This window comes from Hypanus sabinus, chromosome 1, assembly GCF_030144855.1.
Source record: "Hypanus sabinus isolate sHypSab1 chromosome 1, sHypSab1.hap1, whole genome shotgun sequence".
Taxonomy (NCBI): domain Eukaryota; kingdom Metazoa; phylum Chordata; class Chondrichthyes; order Myliobatiformes; family Dasyatidae; genus Hypanus; species Hypanus sabinus.
Genome location: NC_082706.1, coordinates 129,244,851 through 129,259,374, shown reverse-complemented (window position 1 = coordinate 129,259,374; position 14,524 = coordinate 129,244,851). Strand labels below are relative to the sequence as shown.

Genomic DNA, 14,524 nt, shown 5'->3' with positions numbered 1-14,524 from the left:
TGTTTCTTAAGTGTTTTATATGCATAGAAAGGCAAAATATATATTATATACTAAGACAAACATTTCACTAACTGATGCTAAATAATACCGGATGTACTTGTTCCGACTTATGTACAAATCCGACTTAAGGACGGACATAGGAACGGAACCCGGGGACTGCCTGTATTTCCATTCAGAATTACTGTATACCCGTTGCCTTGCCAAAACAAGAATGGGATAGCACAGACAGTCATTGATTTACAGTAAGAGTCCCATGCAAGGCTCAGTAATAACCTAGAAATTTAAAAAAATTGTATGCAAGATAGGTTTAGGGCAAGGATGTGAACTACACTTTGTTTTACTAAAACGTCAACAGGAAGCACTCCACAGACCAAAAAGAACTCAGTCTTATTTTACCCATTGAAATCTGAGTATTAGATATTTGGTCATCCTGGTGCAAGTACTTTTTTTCTACCTTAACCACAAAGAAGAACTGAAAATTTGTGTACCAAATTTCTGTAGGAGACCAGCCATGGCTTAAACAAGTTAGATTAATATATGCCCGGACTGCCTTACTGGAGTGGCAGTGGGGGCAAATACAACAGAGACATTTAAGAGGTTCATAGATTGCACAGAATGGAGGGATATGGACATTGTGTAGATAGAAGGGATTAGAAAGTAACAGCTTGGGACGATACCAAAGAAATGCCTTGGAGACTCTGGTGCAGGCCGATTACAATGGTCATTTTTGGATGCTTCAGGTGGAACAGGAGAAACTTTCCTTATTAGCAATTTCTGCCAAAAGTTCACAGACAAACGTGATTGCTCCATCATAATCAGATGTTGCTTCTACACTTCCGATGGGTAGAAAAGTGCACATTCAACTTTTAAACTCCCTTTGAAATTAATAAATGTGGAGATTCCAACATACAACATTGATCAGGAACAGCAAGGAGAAAATTCTAAAAGATTGTAAACAGTGTCTGCAATAGCTCACAAAGCAGCCATTGAAATATTGTGTCAAATGTTGCAAGATCTTAGACAAAATCATAAACCAATGGGGGAGGTGTTAATTTAGAGCTAGTGATTTTATACTCTCTGGTCTTGAATCACTAAGAAGGCATGCCAGCAGCTATAGTTCATTTGGAGTCTGAGGAGATTTGTGTCATCACCAAAGACTAGCAAAGTTCTACTGAAATATGCAGCATATTCTGTCTGGTTGCTTCACCGCCTGGTATGGAGGCTCCATGCACAGGATCAAAAGAGGCTGCAGAGGGTTGTAGACTCAACCAATCCATCAAGGGAAGGACACAAGCCACCCCACCATCAAGGACATATTCAAAAGGGCGTGCTTCAAGGCGGCGGCATCATTAACTACCCTCACCACGTAGAGCATGCCCTCTTTTCAATAGTACCATCAGGGAGGAGGCCCAGGAGCCTGAAGCCTCACACTCAACATTTCAGGACAGCTTCTTCCCTTCCACCATCAGATTTCTGAATGAAGCACCAAAATTACATCACTATTCCTCATTTGCATTACTTATTTATTTCCGTTGCACCTTATGGTAATTTCATACATCTTGTAGTGTACTGCTGCCACAAATTTTTGTATCACTTTTATCCTGTAATCCCTACGTGATAAACCTCTCTGATCAATACTGAGCAAAGTAACAATTCAATACATTTACAGTTATCAATACTGAATTCATCTCTTAGCAGCTGCACTCACATGCATTCCTGATTTAAAAACAGGGGTGGTGGGAGAAGAGAAAGAAATTCAAAGTTTTAGTTCAAAGACTGTAACCAGAACTATAAGCAAGAAGGTATGCATGTGTTAAGTCTCAGAGGAGTGAAAGAATGGAGAGAGTAGAGGGACTGTCTGTGATAGGATGCAGACCAAAGTTGTCAAGGTAATAATTATTACAGAATTTTGCTGATGGATACAGAGACAAATTGAAACATAAAAACTTAAAACCAAGGTACAGCCACATCTGTGAAAAGGGGCTTACTTAATATGTTTAATAACTTCACGTCCCAAGAGTTTAAATGTACCCAGTCTAAGAGTGGAATTGGAACAACAGAAGATCCAATAATGTGATCATGGTGGGAGTGGGACAGAATTTAAGTGACAGCAGTGGGAAGCCTAGCAAGAAACAAACCGCTGGAGGAACTCAGCGGGTCAGGATCCGTGGAGGCAGAGAAAAAGACCATGTTTCCATTTCAGACCTTGCATCACAGATCAGAATTAACATCTCAGCCTGAATGAAGGTGCTCTGCAGGTCACTCAACCTGCAATTGGTTTCTCCATTGCAGAGAAGAACACACCATGAGCAGCAAATACGATACACTAAACTGAGAATAAATGCAAGTGAATCACAGCTTCCTCTGGGAAGACTGCTTGGATCCTGGATGTTAAGAATGGGCAGGTGTTGCTTTTCCCTTGTAACATGGAAAAGCACCATATGAATGGGAGTGGTCGATGAGAGTAGAAGGGAGAACAAGGAACTATAGCGGGAAAGGTCTTGTTGGAATCCTGAAAGGGGTGGAGAAGGTATGACTATTGATGGAATCCCTTTGATGTCCATGGAAATTATCTATTAAATGTGGAGGCTGCTGGAATGGAAAACAAGGACAAGACAAACCACATCTTTGTTCTCATTACCTAGAAAAAAGGGCAGACTATAAAGTATTCAATTTTGCTGATGACATGATTACACTGGAGGCAAGCCGCAATGAGAATACTTGGGACTCTGCAATAAATACATGGCTTAAATGGGTGGGCAAATCTTGGCAAATGTGAGGCAGTGTGAGGTCGTGTACAGAAAGGGGCAGCTGGCAATGGTGGTCTTTGACAGGGATTGGTGTTCAGAAATAGCTAAGTATTGTTATAATTGTATAGGTAGTAATAAAGTCACATCCGGAGCATCGTGTACAATGTTGGTCTCTATTTTAAGAAAGAATACACTGGTGCTTGAAACAATCCAAAGGAGATTCAGTTAGCTAACTTCTGGAATTGGAGGGTTGTCCTATCACAAGTGAACAACTAACAAACATTCTCTGAGGTTAAGGAGATGAGGGATGATCTTAATGTAGGACAGAATTAATACAAGACCCTAAAGGGGCATGGCAATGTAGATGTTAAGATGCTTCCACTGATGGGGTGCATTAAGAATTTCTTCTTGTGGAGGGTAATGAATTTCTGGAATATTCTATCCCTAAAGGGATATGGAATCTAGATGCCATTGTAGGTATTTTTGAGGAACTGAGGACCATCACTGAAGAGTTAAGTCCAAGGGTTGAATAACCATAATCATATTAAATGGCAGTGCACGTTTAAGGAGCCAAGTAGCCAGTCCCTGCTTTTATTCCTATGACTTCTTTCCTAAACTCTGAGGGATAAAGTCCAAAAGAAGTTATAAGGAAAAGTCTAGTAACTATAGGCCAATCAGTTTAACTTCAGTGACAGAAATATTCCCCAGGACAGGATTAATTGCAGTGTGGAGTAAAGTGAATTGCTTAAGGCAAAAACCATCATAGATTTGTTAAGGACAAATCTAAAGTGATGTACATAGACTCCTAAGGGGCTTTTGAAAAGGTGCCACATTACAGACAAGGTTGAACCACAGAGCATAGCAAAGAACTGTTAGCATGGACACAAAGTTGGTTAAATAATCAGACATGACAAAGTTGTGGAGAATTGTTCTTTCTTGGATTGAAGACAAGTAGATAGAGGCACTTGCCCAAGGTCAGTTTTGGGGCCATTGATGGCTTCAATCTCTTTTAATGACTAGATGGGAAAGCAAGCCACAACTTCTAAATTTGCAGGCAACAGAAAACTTATTAGTGGTATGAATTGTGAAGAGAGGACAGTGATAACTTGCAACCAGACATAAAGAGGCTGTTCGAACACGTAGGAACACAAAAAAATTAAGTTTAATGCTGAGAAATGGGAGAAGATGCAAGGAAAAAGGAATTAAGAGTGAAATGAGGAAAAAGATTTTATGCTGTACGTAGCTGAATTCCGGAATGTGCTGCCTGCAGATGTGGTGGAGGCAGGTTCTCTTGTGACCTTCAAAGGGAATTATATAAATACAATTTCATGCCTCGGAAGTCAGAGAGGAAGAATGGGTGGAACTGCTTTGACAGAGTGCTAATGCAGGCAGAATGGGCTGAATAGTCTCCAGCTATAACCATTCTATGATAATGCTTCTTATTCACTTTTTGTTATCCTGTCCCTTATCGGTCTTCATAAAAATTGCCAGATATTTCAGTTGAAAATGTGCCAAGGGTGACTTCAATAGCCACTCAGTCAACACATATCCCTCTACAAAACATCACTTAATCTTGTACTTTCTAGGATCCTATTTCTTGGACCTTGCCATGCACTAACTGTCTACCAGCTTCCCCTGCATCGTACATGAGAAGGAGACTAGTCAGCCAATCGGGTCCTTGCTGGTTCCCAAATGAGTAATCCTATCGTCCCATTTGCCCTCTTAATTCACTCCCACCTTTTTTGTAAAAAAAATTTAAATGCCTGTTAATTCTCTTCTAATATGTCTGTCACTCACTTACACAAAAAATTAATTTAAACACCAGCCAATTATCTACCAGCACATCTTAGGGAAGAAAGTGGATACAACCCACATCCCACCACTAGGGGAAAGCCATTTGTCACAGCGAGAACACGCAAGCTCCACACAGACAGTACCAGAGTTCAGGATCAGGCCTGCTGATTGGAACTGTGTGGCAGCAGTAGGACACGCCAACCCAGCAGGCAAAAAGATTTTAAAGCCTCTTAATTGCTCTGGAATGTGTTGAAAAAGCTCAGCTTCTCTATGCAACTAGGAACGTGCCAAGATAAATGTATACTTAACTGATCTGATTCATGATTACATCAACAGTTATGCACCACTAGAAATGCAAACAAGACTACCATCAAACCAACCTGACTGCAAAGTGGGTAAACAAAGTTCAGCTATCTGGAAGACTTTGCAACTGTTTAAGGGCAAGCAACACAAGTAGAGTGTCTCCCAAACTGTGAGACCAATTAGAACAAGGCACTCTTCCAAAAAAAGTCATCACTCCCACTGTAAAATTTATTTCAGAAATTAAATCAGTGACCAAAAATCTAAGCTTGATTGTGAGTTCTACATTCCTCGCCAAGGGAATCCACTCACCATGAACAAAGCCACATAATGTTGATCCTTCAGTGTTGATGGAAAAGAATAGAGCCATTCATTTACAACTTTTGCCAGGGTAAGAGACCAGCACCAAAAAGAATACCTTGCAGTGAAATTAAAGCTTTCACATTAGCTCAAAGGCATATACAAATATGAAGTTTAAGCCTTCATCTGAAATAAATGTTGATGTTATTGCATCAACTATTCTTACAATCCTAAAGCCTCACCTACTAATCCATAGCCAGGTTTCCTTGGGCCACAGTGAAAAATAAGACTTCATATATTGTTTTTTCCAACCACAAGCAGAAAATATCTACAATTACATACCCGCTCTTGTCCAGCTGTATCCCAAATCAAAAACTTATGGAGCTCGTTTCCACAGCTCACAGTCTTAGTCATGAAGGATGCACTGTAAAGATCAAACAAGAAGTCAGTTCAACATAATATAGGATCTCAAGTCCAGGAATGTGATAAACTCCATAAATTCATCTATACTCACCCAATTGTAGGCAGAGTATTAACATCGAAGGTGTCTTGGACGAATCGACACACTATACTCGACTTCCCAACCCCTGTATCCTAAAATGATGTGAACAGACAGAAATTCAGTGATGAGATCAGAGCAATATTCAAAAAAAATTCAAAAAGATATACAGGTTGAATATCCCTTATCCAAAATTCCAAAATCCAAATAACCTCTGAAATCTTAATTTTTTTTTTAGCACGAACATGAAGGTCACAATTGGAAAATTCCTCAAGGTACTGGGTAGGTCCCATGTGATGAGCAAGACTCTGTGCACCACAGAGTTCCAAGAAGTGACTTTACATTTATAACAAGCAGATGTTAATGAAAAAATACCGCATAAAGCAAAATGTGAAGATCTCAAGTGAGTATTGAAAGAGTTAGATTTGTCAGTGTTAAAGTGAACATATGCTGCTTAGTGGTGTACTGATCATGAAGCAGGCAAAGATCTATCACAATGAACTGCACATTGAAGGTAATAGTGAATATTCAACAGGGTGTATGCAAAAGTTTAAGAAAAGGTATGGCAAATTGTTAAAGATCTGTGGTGATAAAGCGTCTGCTGACCATGAAATAGCAGAGAAATTTTTTGATGAGTTTGCCAAGATAGTCACTGATGAAAATCAAGCAGGCTGAACAGCTGCTTTGGTACATATGTGTGTTGAACAACTATAAGACAAAGAATGCTTACTGGTAGCACATAAATTTAGAGTCAGAAATGATGGTAATTCCAAGTTATCTCAACACTGTGGCGACCCATTTCCTGGCACATCCGAACCGGCTCACAATTAGATAGCCTACGGGGGTTTGCGAGCACAGAGCTTTGGAGCCTCTGCGCCATGGGGGGCAGGTTGAGGGAGGCTTAAAAGTGAGGCTGAGGATTTCGAATAAAGTTTTTTCCTTCGACTGCAGTTACCGACTCCGTGTCATAATTTTAGCGCTGCATGTAGCACACCGCTACAACACACTATATATTCCAAAATCCAAAATACTTCCGGCCCCAAGCATTTTGGATAAGGACCATTTTGGATAAGGTTGATTTTGGATCAACCTTGCATTTTTTTTAAATTAGCTCCCTGTGTATATGCGTAACTGAAAAAAATATAAGCCAGACAGCCTGTGCTCCAATCCCAGTGAGGGGTCACACTCAGAGAAGGGTAGCTGGGTGCTGCTAGATAATTCAAGGGTTTTTTTTGTTAGTCAGGCTCCATTCTCTTTACTGCTCTTATCTTCATCCACTGAATCTGCTTTTGACCCAGCTGAAATAAATTAACTTTCTCAAGAGTCAAATTAGTCTTCTACCATTAAATATGGGTTTGTATTTCACCTGTCATTACAGGACCATAAGACATAGGAACATAGTTGAGTCATTCAGCTCCACCACTTGATCATGGCTAATATTTTCCCCTCTCAATGCCATTATCTTGCCTTCTCCACATAATCTTTGATGCCCTTACTAATCAAGAATCTATCAACTTCCATAGGAAAATAAGAAATAGGGGCAGGAGGAGGCCATCTGGCTCATCGAGCCTCTTCCGCCATTCAATATGACTATGGCTGATCTGGCCATGGACTCATTTCCACCTACCTGCCTTATCCCCATAACCCTTAAATCCCCTATACAAAAATCAATCCAACATTAATAGATCTACCTCCTGTAAACATACCAAGTGACACATCACCACAGCCGTCTGTGGCAATGAATTCCACAGGTTCACCACCCTCTGGCTAAAGAAATCCCTCTGTTCTATAGAGACATTCTTCTATTCAGAGACTGTGCCCTTTGGTCCTGGATTCTCCTATTATTGGAAACGTCATCTCCACATCCATTCTATCTAGGCCTTTCAATATTTGGTAGGTTTGCCCCATTCTTCTAAACTCTTGCACGTGTAGGCCCAGAGCCATCAAACCCTCTTCTACTGTATAAGGAGCATTGGAAGTATTACAGTTCATACTGTATGTTCACAATGAACACTCAAAATAAACTAATTGCAACGCACAAAATGCTGGAGGAACTCGGGAGTCAGGTAACATCTATGGTGGGAAATGGAGAGTGATCATTTCAGGATGAGAACCTTCATCTGGAGTGCTCAGATATTGCTTGACCCATTGAGTTCCTCAGCATTTTATGTTGCTGTTGATTCCAGCATATATAGACACTTGTCTCTCCAACAGACTAATCCACATAGAGCTTCATTAGCAAAATCAAGTTTAATATCACAGGCAGATGTCATAAAGTTTGTTGCTATGCAGCAGCAGTACATTGCAAGACATAATAATAAAAACTAAATTAAAGTAACAAATAGTGTAAAAATTAAAAATAATAATCAGGTAGTGTTCATGTGTTCAATGTCCATTCAGAAATCTGATGGCAGAGGGGAAGAAGCTATCCCTAAATCTTTGAACCTATATCTTCAGGCTCCTGTACCACCACCTTGATGGCAGCAATAAGAGGGCATGGCCTGAGTGATGGGGGTCCTTAATGATGGATGCCACCTTTTTGGCATCACTCCTTTAAAATGCCCTGAATGTTGGGGATGCTAGTGCCCAAGATGAAGTTGACTAAGTTTACTCTTCCTGCAGCTTATTTTGATCCTAGGCAGTGCCACCCCACCCCAATATCAAGTGCAGATCCAGCCAGTTAGAATGGTACATCTGTAGAAATTGTCTTTGGTAACATACCAAATCTCTTCAAACTCCTAATGAAATATAGCTGTTGTTGTGCCTCTGTTGTGACTGCATCGATATACTGGGCTCAGGATAGCTCCTTAGAGATGTTGACACTCAGGAACCTGAAACTGTTCACTCCTTCCACTACTGATTCCTTGTGTGTGTTTCTTTGTCTTACCCTTTCTATTGTCACTCATATCGCCACTCAAGCAGCTGGTATATCTCGCTCCTACACGCCCCCTCATCACCATCTGAGACTCTACCAACAATGATTGTACCTTCAGCAAATTTATAGATGTCTTTTGAGCTGTGCCTAGCCACACAACCATGGTGGAAAGAGAGTAGAGCAGTGGACTAAACATTCACCCTTGAGGTGCGCTAGTGTGCGCAAGGTGGAAATGTTACTTCCAATCCACACAGACTGGTCTTCTGGTGAGGAATCCAAGGATTCAGTTGCAGAAGGAGGTACAGAGGCCAAGGTTTTGGAGCTTTTTAATCAGAACTACAGGAACGATTGTGCCAAATGCCGAGGGGTCGTCAATAAACAGTAGCTTGACTCAAGTATTAGTATTGTCCAGGTGATCCAAGTGAAGAGCGACTGAGATAACATTCACTGTAGACATATAGGCAAATTGCAGTGGGTCCAGGTCCTTGCTTAGGCAAGAGTTGATTGTAACCATAAACTATCTCTTAAAGCACTTCATATACCAGAGATGTGAGTGCTGCTGCTTGCTAGTCATTGATGCAGCTCACCCTGTTCTTCTTGGGTACTAGTATGAATGTTGCTGTTTTGAAGCAGGCGAGAACTTCTGTCTACAGCAATCAGAGATTTAAAATGTCTTTGAACACACCCATTAATTGATGAGCACAAATTTTCAGAGTCCTACTAGGTACACCATTTGATCTATCACCTTGCAGGGGTTCATCCTCTTAAAAAAGACATTCTGACATCAGTGTCAAAGACGGAGATCACAGGGTCACTGGATGCTGCAGGGATCCTTACAGCTGTAGTATTATTCTCCCTTTCAAGCATGCATAAAAGGCACTGAGCTCATCTGGGGGTGAAGCATCACTACCATTCATGAAGTTAGACTTTGCTTTGTAGGAAGTAATGGCCTGCAAACCCTGCCAGAGTTGACATGCATTCAATACCATCTCTAACCCCAATCAGAATTGTCCTTTTGATCTTGAGATAGTCCTCTGTAACCTTCTTGCCTAGTCCGAATGCCACAGATTTAGCCCTCAGAAGACCACGAATCACCTGGCTCATCCACAGCTTTTGATTCACATATGTACGGTATGTCCTCACAGGACATATTCATCCACACAGGTTTTAATGAAGTCAATGACAACTGTGGTGTACTCATTAAACTTGATGAGTCACTGAATACAGTACAGTCCACCTACTCAAAATAGTCCTGTAATCACTCCTCCACTTCCCTTCTTCATGCTTCTTGGTCCTCTCCATGGGTGCCACGGTCTTCAGTCTCTGCTTGTATTCAGAGAGTAGAAGTACTGTTCAGACTTCCCAAAGTGAGAGTGTGGGATGCTAAGCACTCATGGTGGTGGCATAACAGTGGCGCAGTGTGTTGACTTATCTGATTTCACAAGTGACATGTTGCTGACCTGGATAAAATCCCCCAAAATGATGGGGGAAGACATCAGCTGTACTGTTTCATGTCTGGTAATTCCATCACCCAGTTTGTCTCGAGCAAGGATTCTTCATCTTTTCTATTCTATGGCAGTCTGGTGAAGCCTATGGGTCCCTTCTCAGAGTAATGTATTTAAATATATAAAATAAAATACAAAGGATTACAAAAGAAACCAATTATATTGAAATACAGTTAACAAAATAATTCAAAAAAACAAATGTGTAATATAGTAATATGTGTGCTTCTTTATTAATGTACAAAATAGTAAGACTGTACCTTTAAAATATAAGCACGCTGAAATTAAGTTTTAATTTTGGAGTGATGAACATGCTGTGAACACTTTGAGATATTTGTAACAATTGCAATTTGATATGAAAATATCTGATTTCTATTGGTGACAAAATCACAGGTACTGCTGATACTACATTAATACAACATTGAAGGAAATGATAAATTTCATTTAGAGGTTAGTGGAAATAAAGAAGTAAATTTTTTCCCATCCAGGTTCACCAATCTCCTAGAATCTATCCATGGACCCAGGTTAAAAACCCCTGGTCGAGAGCCTGTTTAACACATGGGATGTACAAGATAATGGCTGAAAACTCTCATGGCAGATAAAATGGATGACACTCAATCGTGAAAACTTCTACAGATGTAAAGTGGAGAACATTCTGACAGACTGCATCACTGTCTGGTATGGGTCTACTGCACAGGACCGAAAGAAGCTGCTGAGGGTTGTGAATTTAGTCGGCTCCATCTTGGGTTCTAGCCTACAAAGTACCCAGGACATGTTCAAGGAGCGGTGTCTCAGAAAGGCAGCGTCCATTACTAAGGATCTCCAGAACCCAGGGCATGCTCTTTTCTCACTGTTACCATCAGGTAGGAGGAACAGAAGCCTGAAGGCACACTCTCAGTGATTCAGCAACAGCTTCATCCCCTCTGCCATCCGATTCGTAAATGGACATTAGACACTACCTCACTTTGAAATTGGAATTGGACGCTACCTCACTTTATTAATATATATTATGTCTATTTTTGCATGATTTTTAATCAATTCAATATATATATACTGTAATTGATTTACTTTTTTCTTCCTTCATCTTCTATATTATGTATTGCATTGAACTGCTGCTGCTAAGTTAACAAATTTGACGACACATGCTGGCGATAAAGCTGATTCTGATTCCTAGTGGTGAATCCTGAAGCCAGTTAGCTGTATTGCTGCATCTGGAATAGCAGGCGATAGCCAAGTCTCCAAGAAACACATCACAACAGCCCCTGATGTCCCTTTGGTAGAACAAATTTACCCTGAGGTCTTTGAGGTTATTGTCCAGAGACTGTACATTTGCTTGAAGAACAGTCAGTAAGTAGAAGTTGGAAACCTCCTCTTCTTAAACAAGCTGTTAATCTGGTGCAGAATCCTCTCTTCGGCATTCTGAAGGGGGAACTGCATTGGGACCAGAGACTACTATCCAAGATTTGTTGACTTTGAGTAATGATAGCTTTTATAAACACCTTAAAATGATGTTGCTTAGTGTATCGTCCATAGCTGTAGCTGAGGATTTCAGCTGCTGCAATCTAAAACAGCAGTATTTCAAGATCTCCATTGGAGCTGCTCGCACGAGTCACCTTAATGGCACCACCGAAGTCACTGCAGATATGACACCATCCTCCCCTTTGTCATTTTAACTTCACCTCAGTCCAACGTGTCATAGATTGTCCCTCATGTCACCCATACTGTCCTAAATCTGCTCATTGCTATTCTTCCCAATAAAGATGAAACTTTAAATCTGTTTCTGTCTCTCTCTCTCACTTCAGATGCAACCTGACCTGCTAAATATCGGCAAAGGTTTTATGACAAACAATAGAAAATCTGCAAATGCTTGAAATCCAAACAATACATACAAAATGTTGGAAGAACTCAGCAGGTCAGGCAGCATTTATGGAAAAAAGTACCGTCGACATCTCAGCCTGAAACGTCGACTGTACTTTTTTTCCCATAGATGCTGCCTGGCCTGCTGAGCTCCTCCAGCATTTTGTGTGTATTGCAAAGGTTTTATGGTTTTATTTCATATTTCCAGAACCTGCAGTACTTTTGTAAAACAGTAAGATCACAACTCCACTCATCTAGAGATGACAGAAATTTTACACAGACTGTTAGATCATTCTGTATGATTCAGGGATCAGTGTACATGGGTGGCAGAGACACTGTGGCCTGAAGAACCCGTTTCCATGCTCTCTCAGTGATTCTAACCTTATGCTGGTGCTTATGCTTTACACAGGTTTCCTCCCAGAACAACTCACTCCATTAACATATTCTCTCTCTTGCAGAATGCACTTATCCAGATAGTCATAAATAGCTGTTTTAAAGTATCAACTGCTCCTTGTGGTAACAAGTTCCACACTCTAACAAAAATTTTCACCTGAATTCCTTATTAGATATATTGGCATCTATCTTAAAGTTCTGTAGCTTTGGACAAGGCACAATGACGTGCATGTATCCCATCCTGAACCAATTCTCATTTTAAAAACCTATCTCAGTATAGATGGCACCGGTGAACCACAGTGATGTTCTGTGGACAATACTTCTAAATACACCTCTCTCAGATTATTCTCACTGCAATCTACAGTGTGTAATTTCTCTTTAAGCTAAGACCTTGGCCTCAATATCTTCTTGTACAGTTGGATTCTCAATATCCTCACTTCCAGACCCCAATCAATTCAGATTGGCAATATCTCCTCCACGATTTCCATCAACACATGTGTACCACAAGGCTGTGTGCTTAGCTCCTGCTCTATGCTTATGACTATGGGACCAAGCACAACTCCAATGCCATATTCAAGTTTGCTGATGATGTCATTGTCAAAAGCAGAATCAAAGAAGGTAACAAATCCGCATATAGGAGGGAGATTGAAAATCTGGGTCTGACTGTGTGGTGCCACAACAAGCTCTTACTCAATGTCAGCAAGACCAAGGAGCCGATTATTGACTTAAGGAAAAGGAAATCTGGGATCTATGAGCCAGTCCTCATCAGAGAATCAGCAACTTTAAAATCCTCCATGTTATTATTTAGGAGATCCCATCCTGGGCCTAGCACGCAAGTGCAATTATGAAGAAAGTGCAGGAGTTTGCAGAGGTTCAGCATGACATCTAAAATGTTAACAAACTTTATAGCTGTGTCGTGGAGAGTATATTGACTGGCTTTGTCACAGCCTGGTAAGAAATCACCAATGCCTTTGAAAGGAAAATCTTACCAAAAGTCATGGATCTGGCCCAATCCATCAAGTGTAAAGCCCACCTCACCACAGAGCACATCTACATGGAGCATTGTTATAGGAAAGCAGCATCCATCAACAGGGTCCCCACCACTCAAGACATGCTCTCTTCTCACTGCTGCCATCAGGAAGGGGGTACAGGAGCCCCAGGACTCTCACCACCAGGCTCAGGAACAGTTATTACCTTCAACCATCAGGCTTTTGAACCAAAGGGGATAACTACACTTAACTTCACTTGCCACATCATTGAAATGTTCCCACAATGGACTCACTTTCAAGGACTCTTCATCTCATGTTCCCAATGTTTATTGCTTTCTTTTTCTTTTTGTACTTACAGTTTGTTCTCTTTTGCACACTGGTGTGGTCTTTCATTAATTCTCCTGTGGTTGTTATTCTGCAGATTTACCAAATATGCCCACAAGTAAATGAATCTCAGGGTTGTATTCGGTGACATTTATGCACTTTGATAATAAATTTACTTTGAACTTTGAAAAAACAGAATGTGCTAGACTATTCAATCCCATTCGAGAATTACATGGTGGCATAATCCTTGGTGCTTTTCCAAGTATTTTTCAATTACATTATCCCGATTAAATCTTCCAGAGGAATATTTTCAACTCTGACAATTTCAGATATCTTCTTGGGTAAAGTAAAGCTACAACCTACACAGTGTTCCCATCATGTGTCAATACACTGGAAAAGTATTTTGCTTGCAACTGCAGACAGGGTTTTTTCTTGTTTGCATGGTATTACTGTGGATGTTTTAGCCCTGCCCTTCAGCCTTTAATTTACTCAAATGCAATTGACATTGTTAATGTCCTATTGAGCTGAAGGTCAATGGCAATTTGACTATTTTACTTCATATCCACTTCAAAGTCACCACCTAAATAACATGAACAACCCTCAAGGGAATTGCAAGGTCACCAGCAACAATTAAAGTATTCCCCATCTGATTTCTTTTTCTAGTCAAGATATACAGTATGATACCAGTTTGGTAATAATAATTTACTCCACCTAAACCCAAGGTATACAAGAATCCAAGATAACTGGTTCCAATTTAATCAATTAAACTACTAAAACTGCACAATTGATGGTGTACTTTCAATAGATTAAAAGCACTGGGATAGCCCAAAGATATTTTACCAAAGTGGATACGATAGGTCTTTTAAGAGACTCCTGGCCAAGTACATGGAGCTTAGAAAAATAGCGGGCTATGGATAACCCTAGGTAATTTCTAAGGTAAG

General features: G+C 40.4%; 1 protein-coding gene across 2 annotated transcripts in view; it reads right to left on the bottom strand.

Moving 5' to 3' along the window:
• Positions 1–14,524, bottom strand: part of rab31 (RAB31, member RAS oncogene family) — a 109,695-nt gene that overhangs the window by 78,965 nt on the left and 16,206 nt on the right. For both annotated transcript variants that reach the window (XR_009513386.1, XM_059976304.1), the window contains exons 2-3: positions 5,659–5,738; positions 5,487–5,568 (exon numbers count right to left, since the gene is read on the bottom strand). Coding sequence is in view for 1 of the 2 variants with exons in the window: in XM_059976304.1 (XP_059832287.1) it covers positions 5,487–5,568; positions 5,659–5,738 (162 nt within the window). In the remaining variant the exon portion in view is untranslated. The remainder of the gene's footprint in view (positions 1–5,486; positions 5,569–5,658; positions 5,739–14,524) is intronic.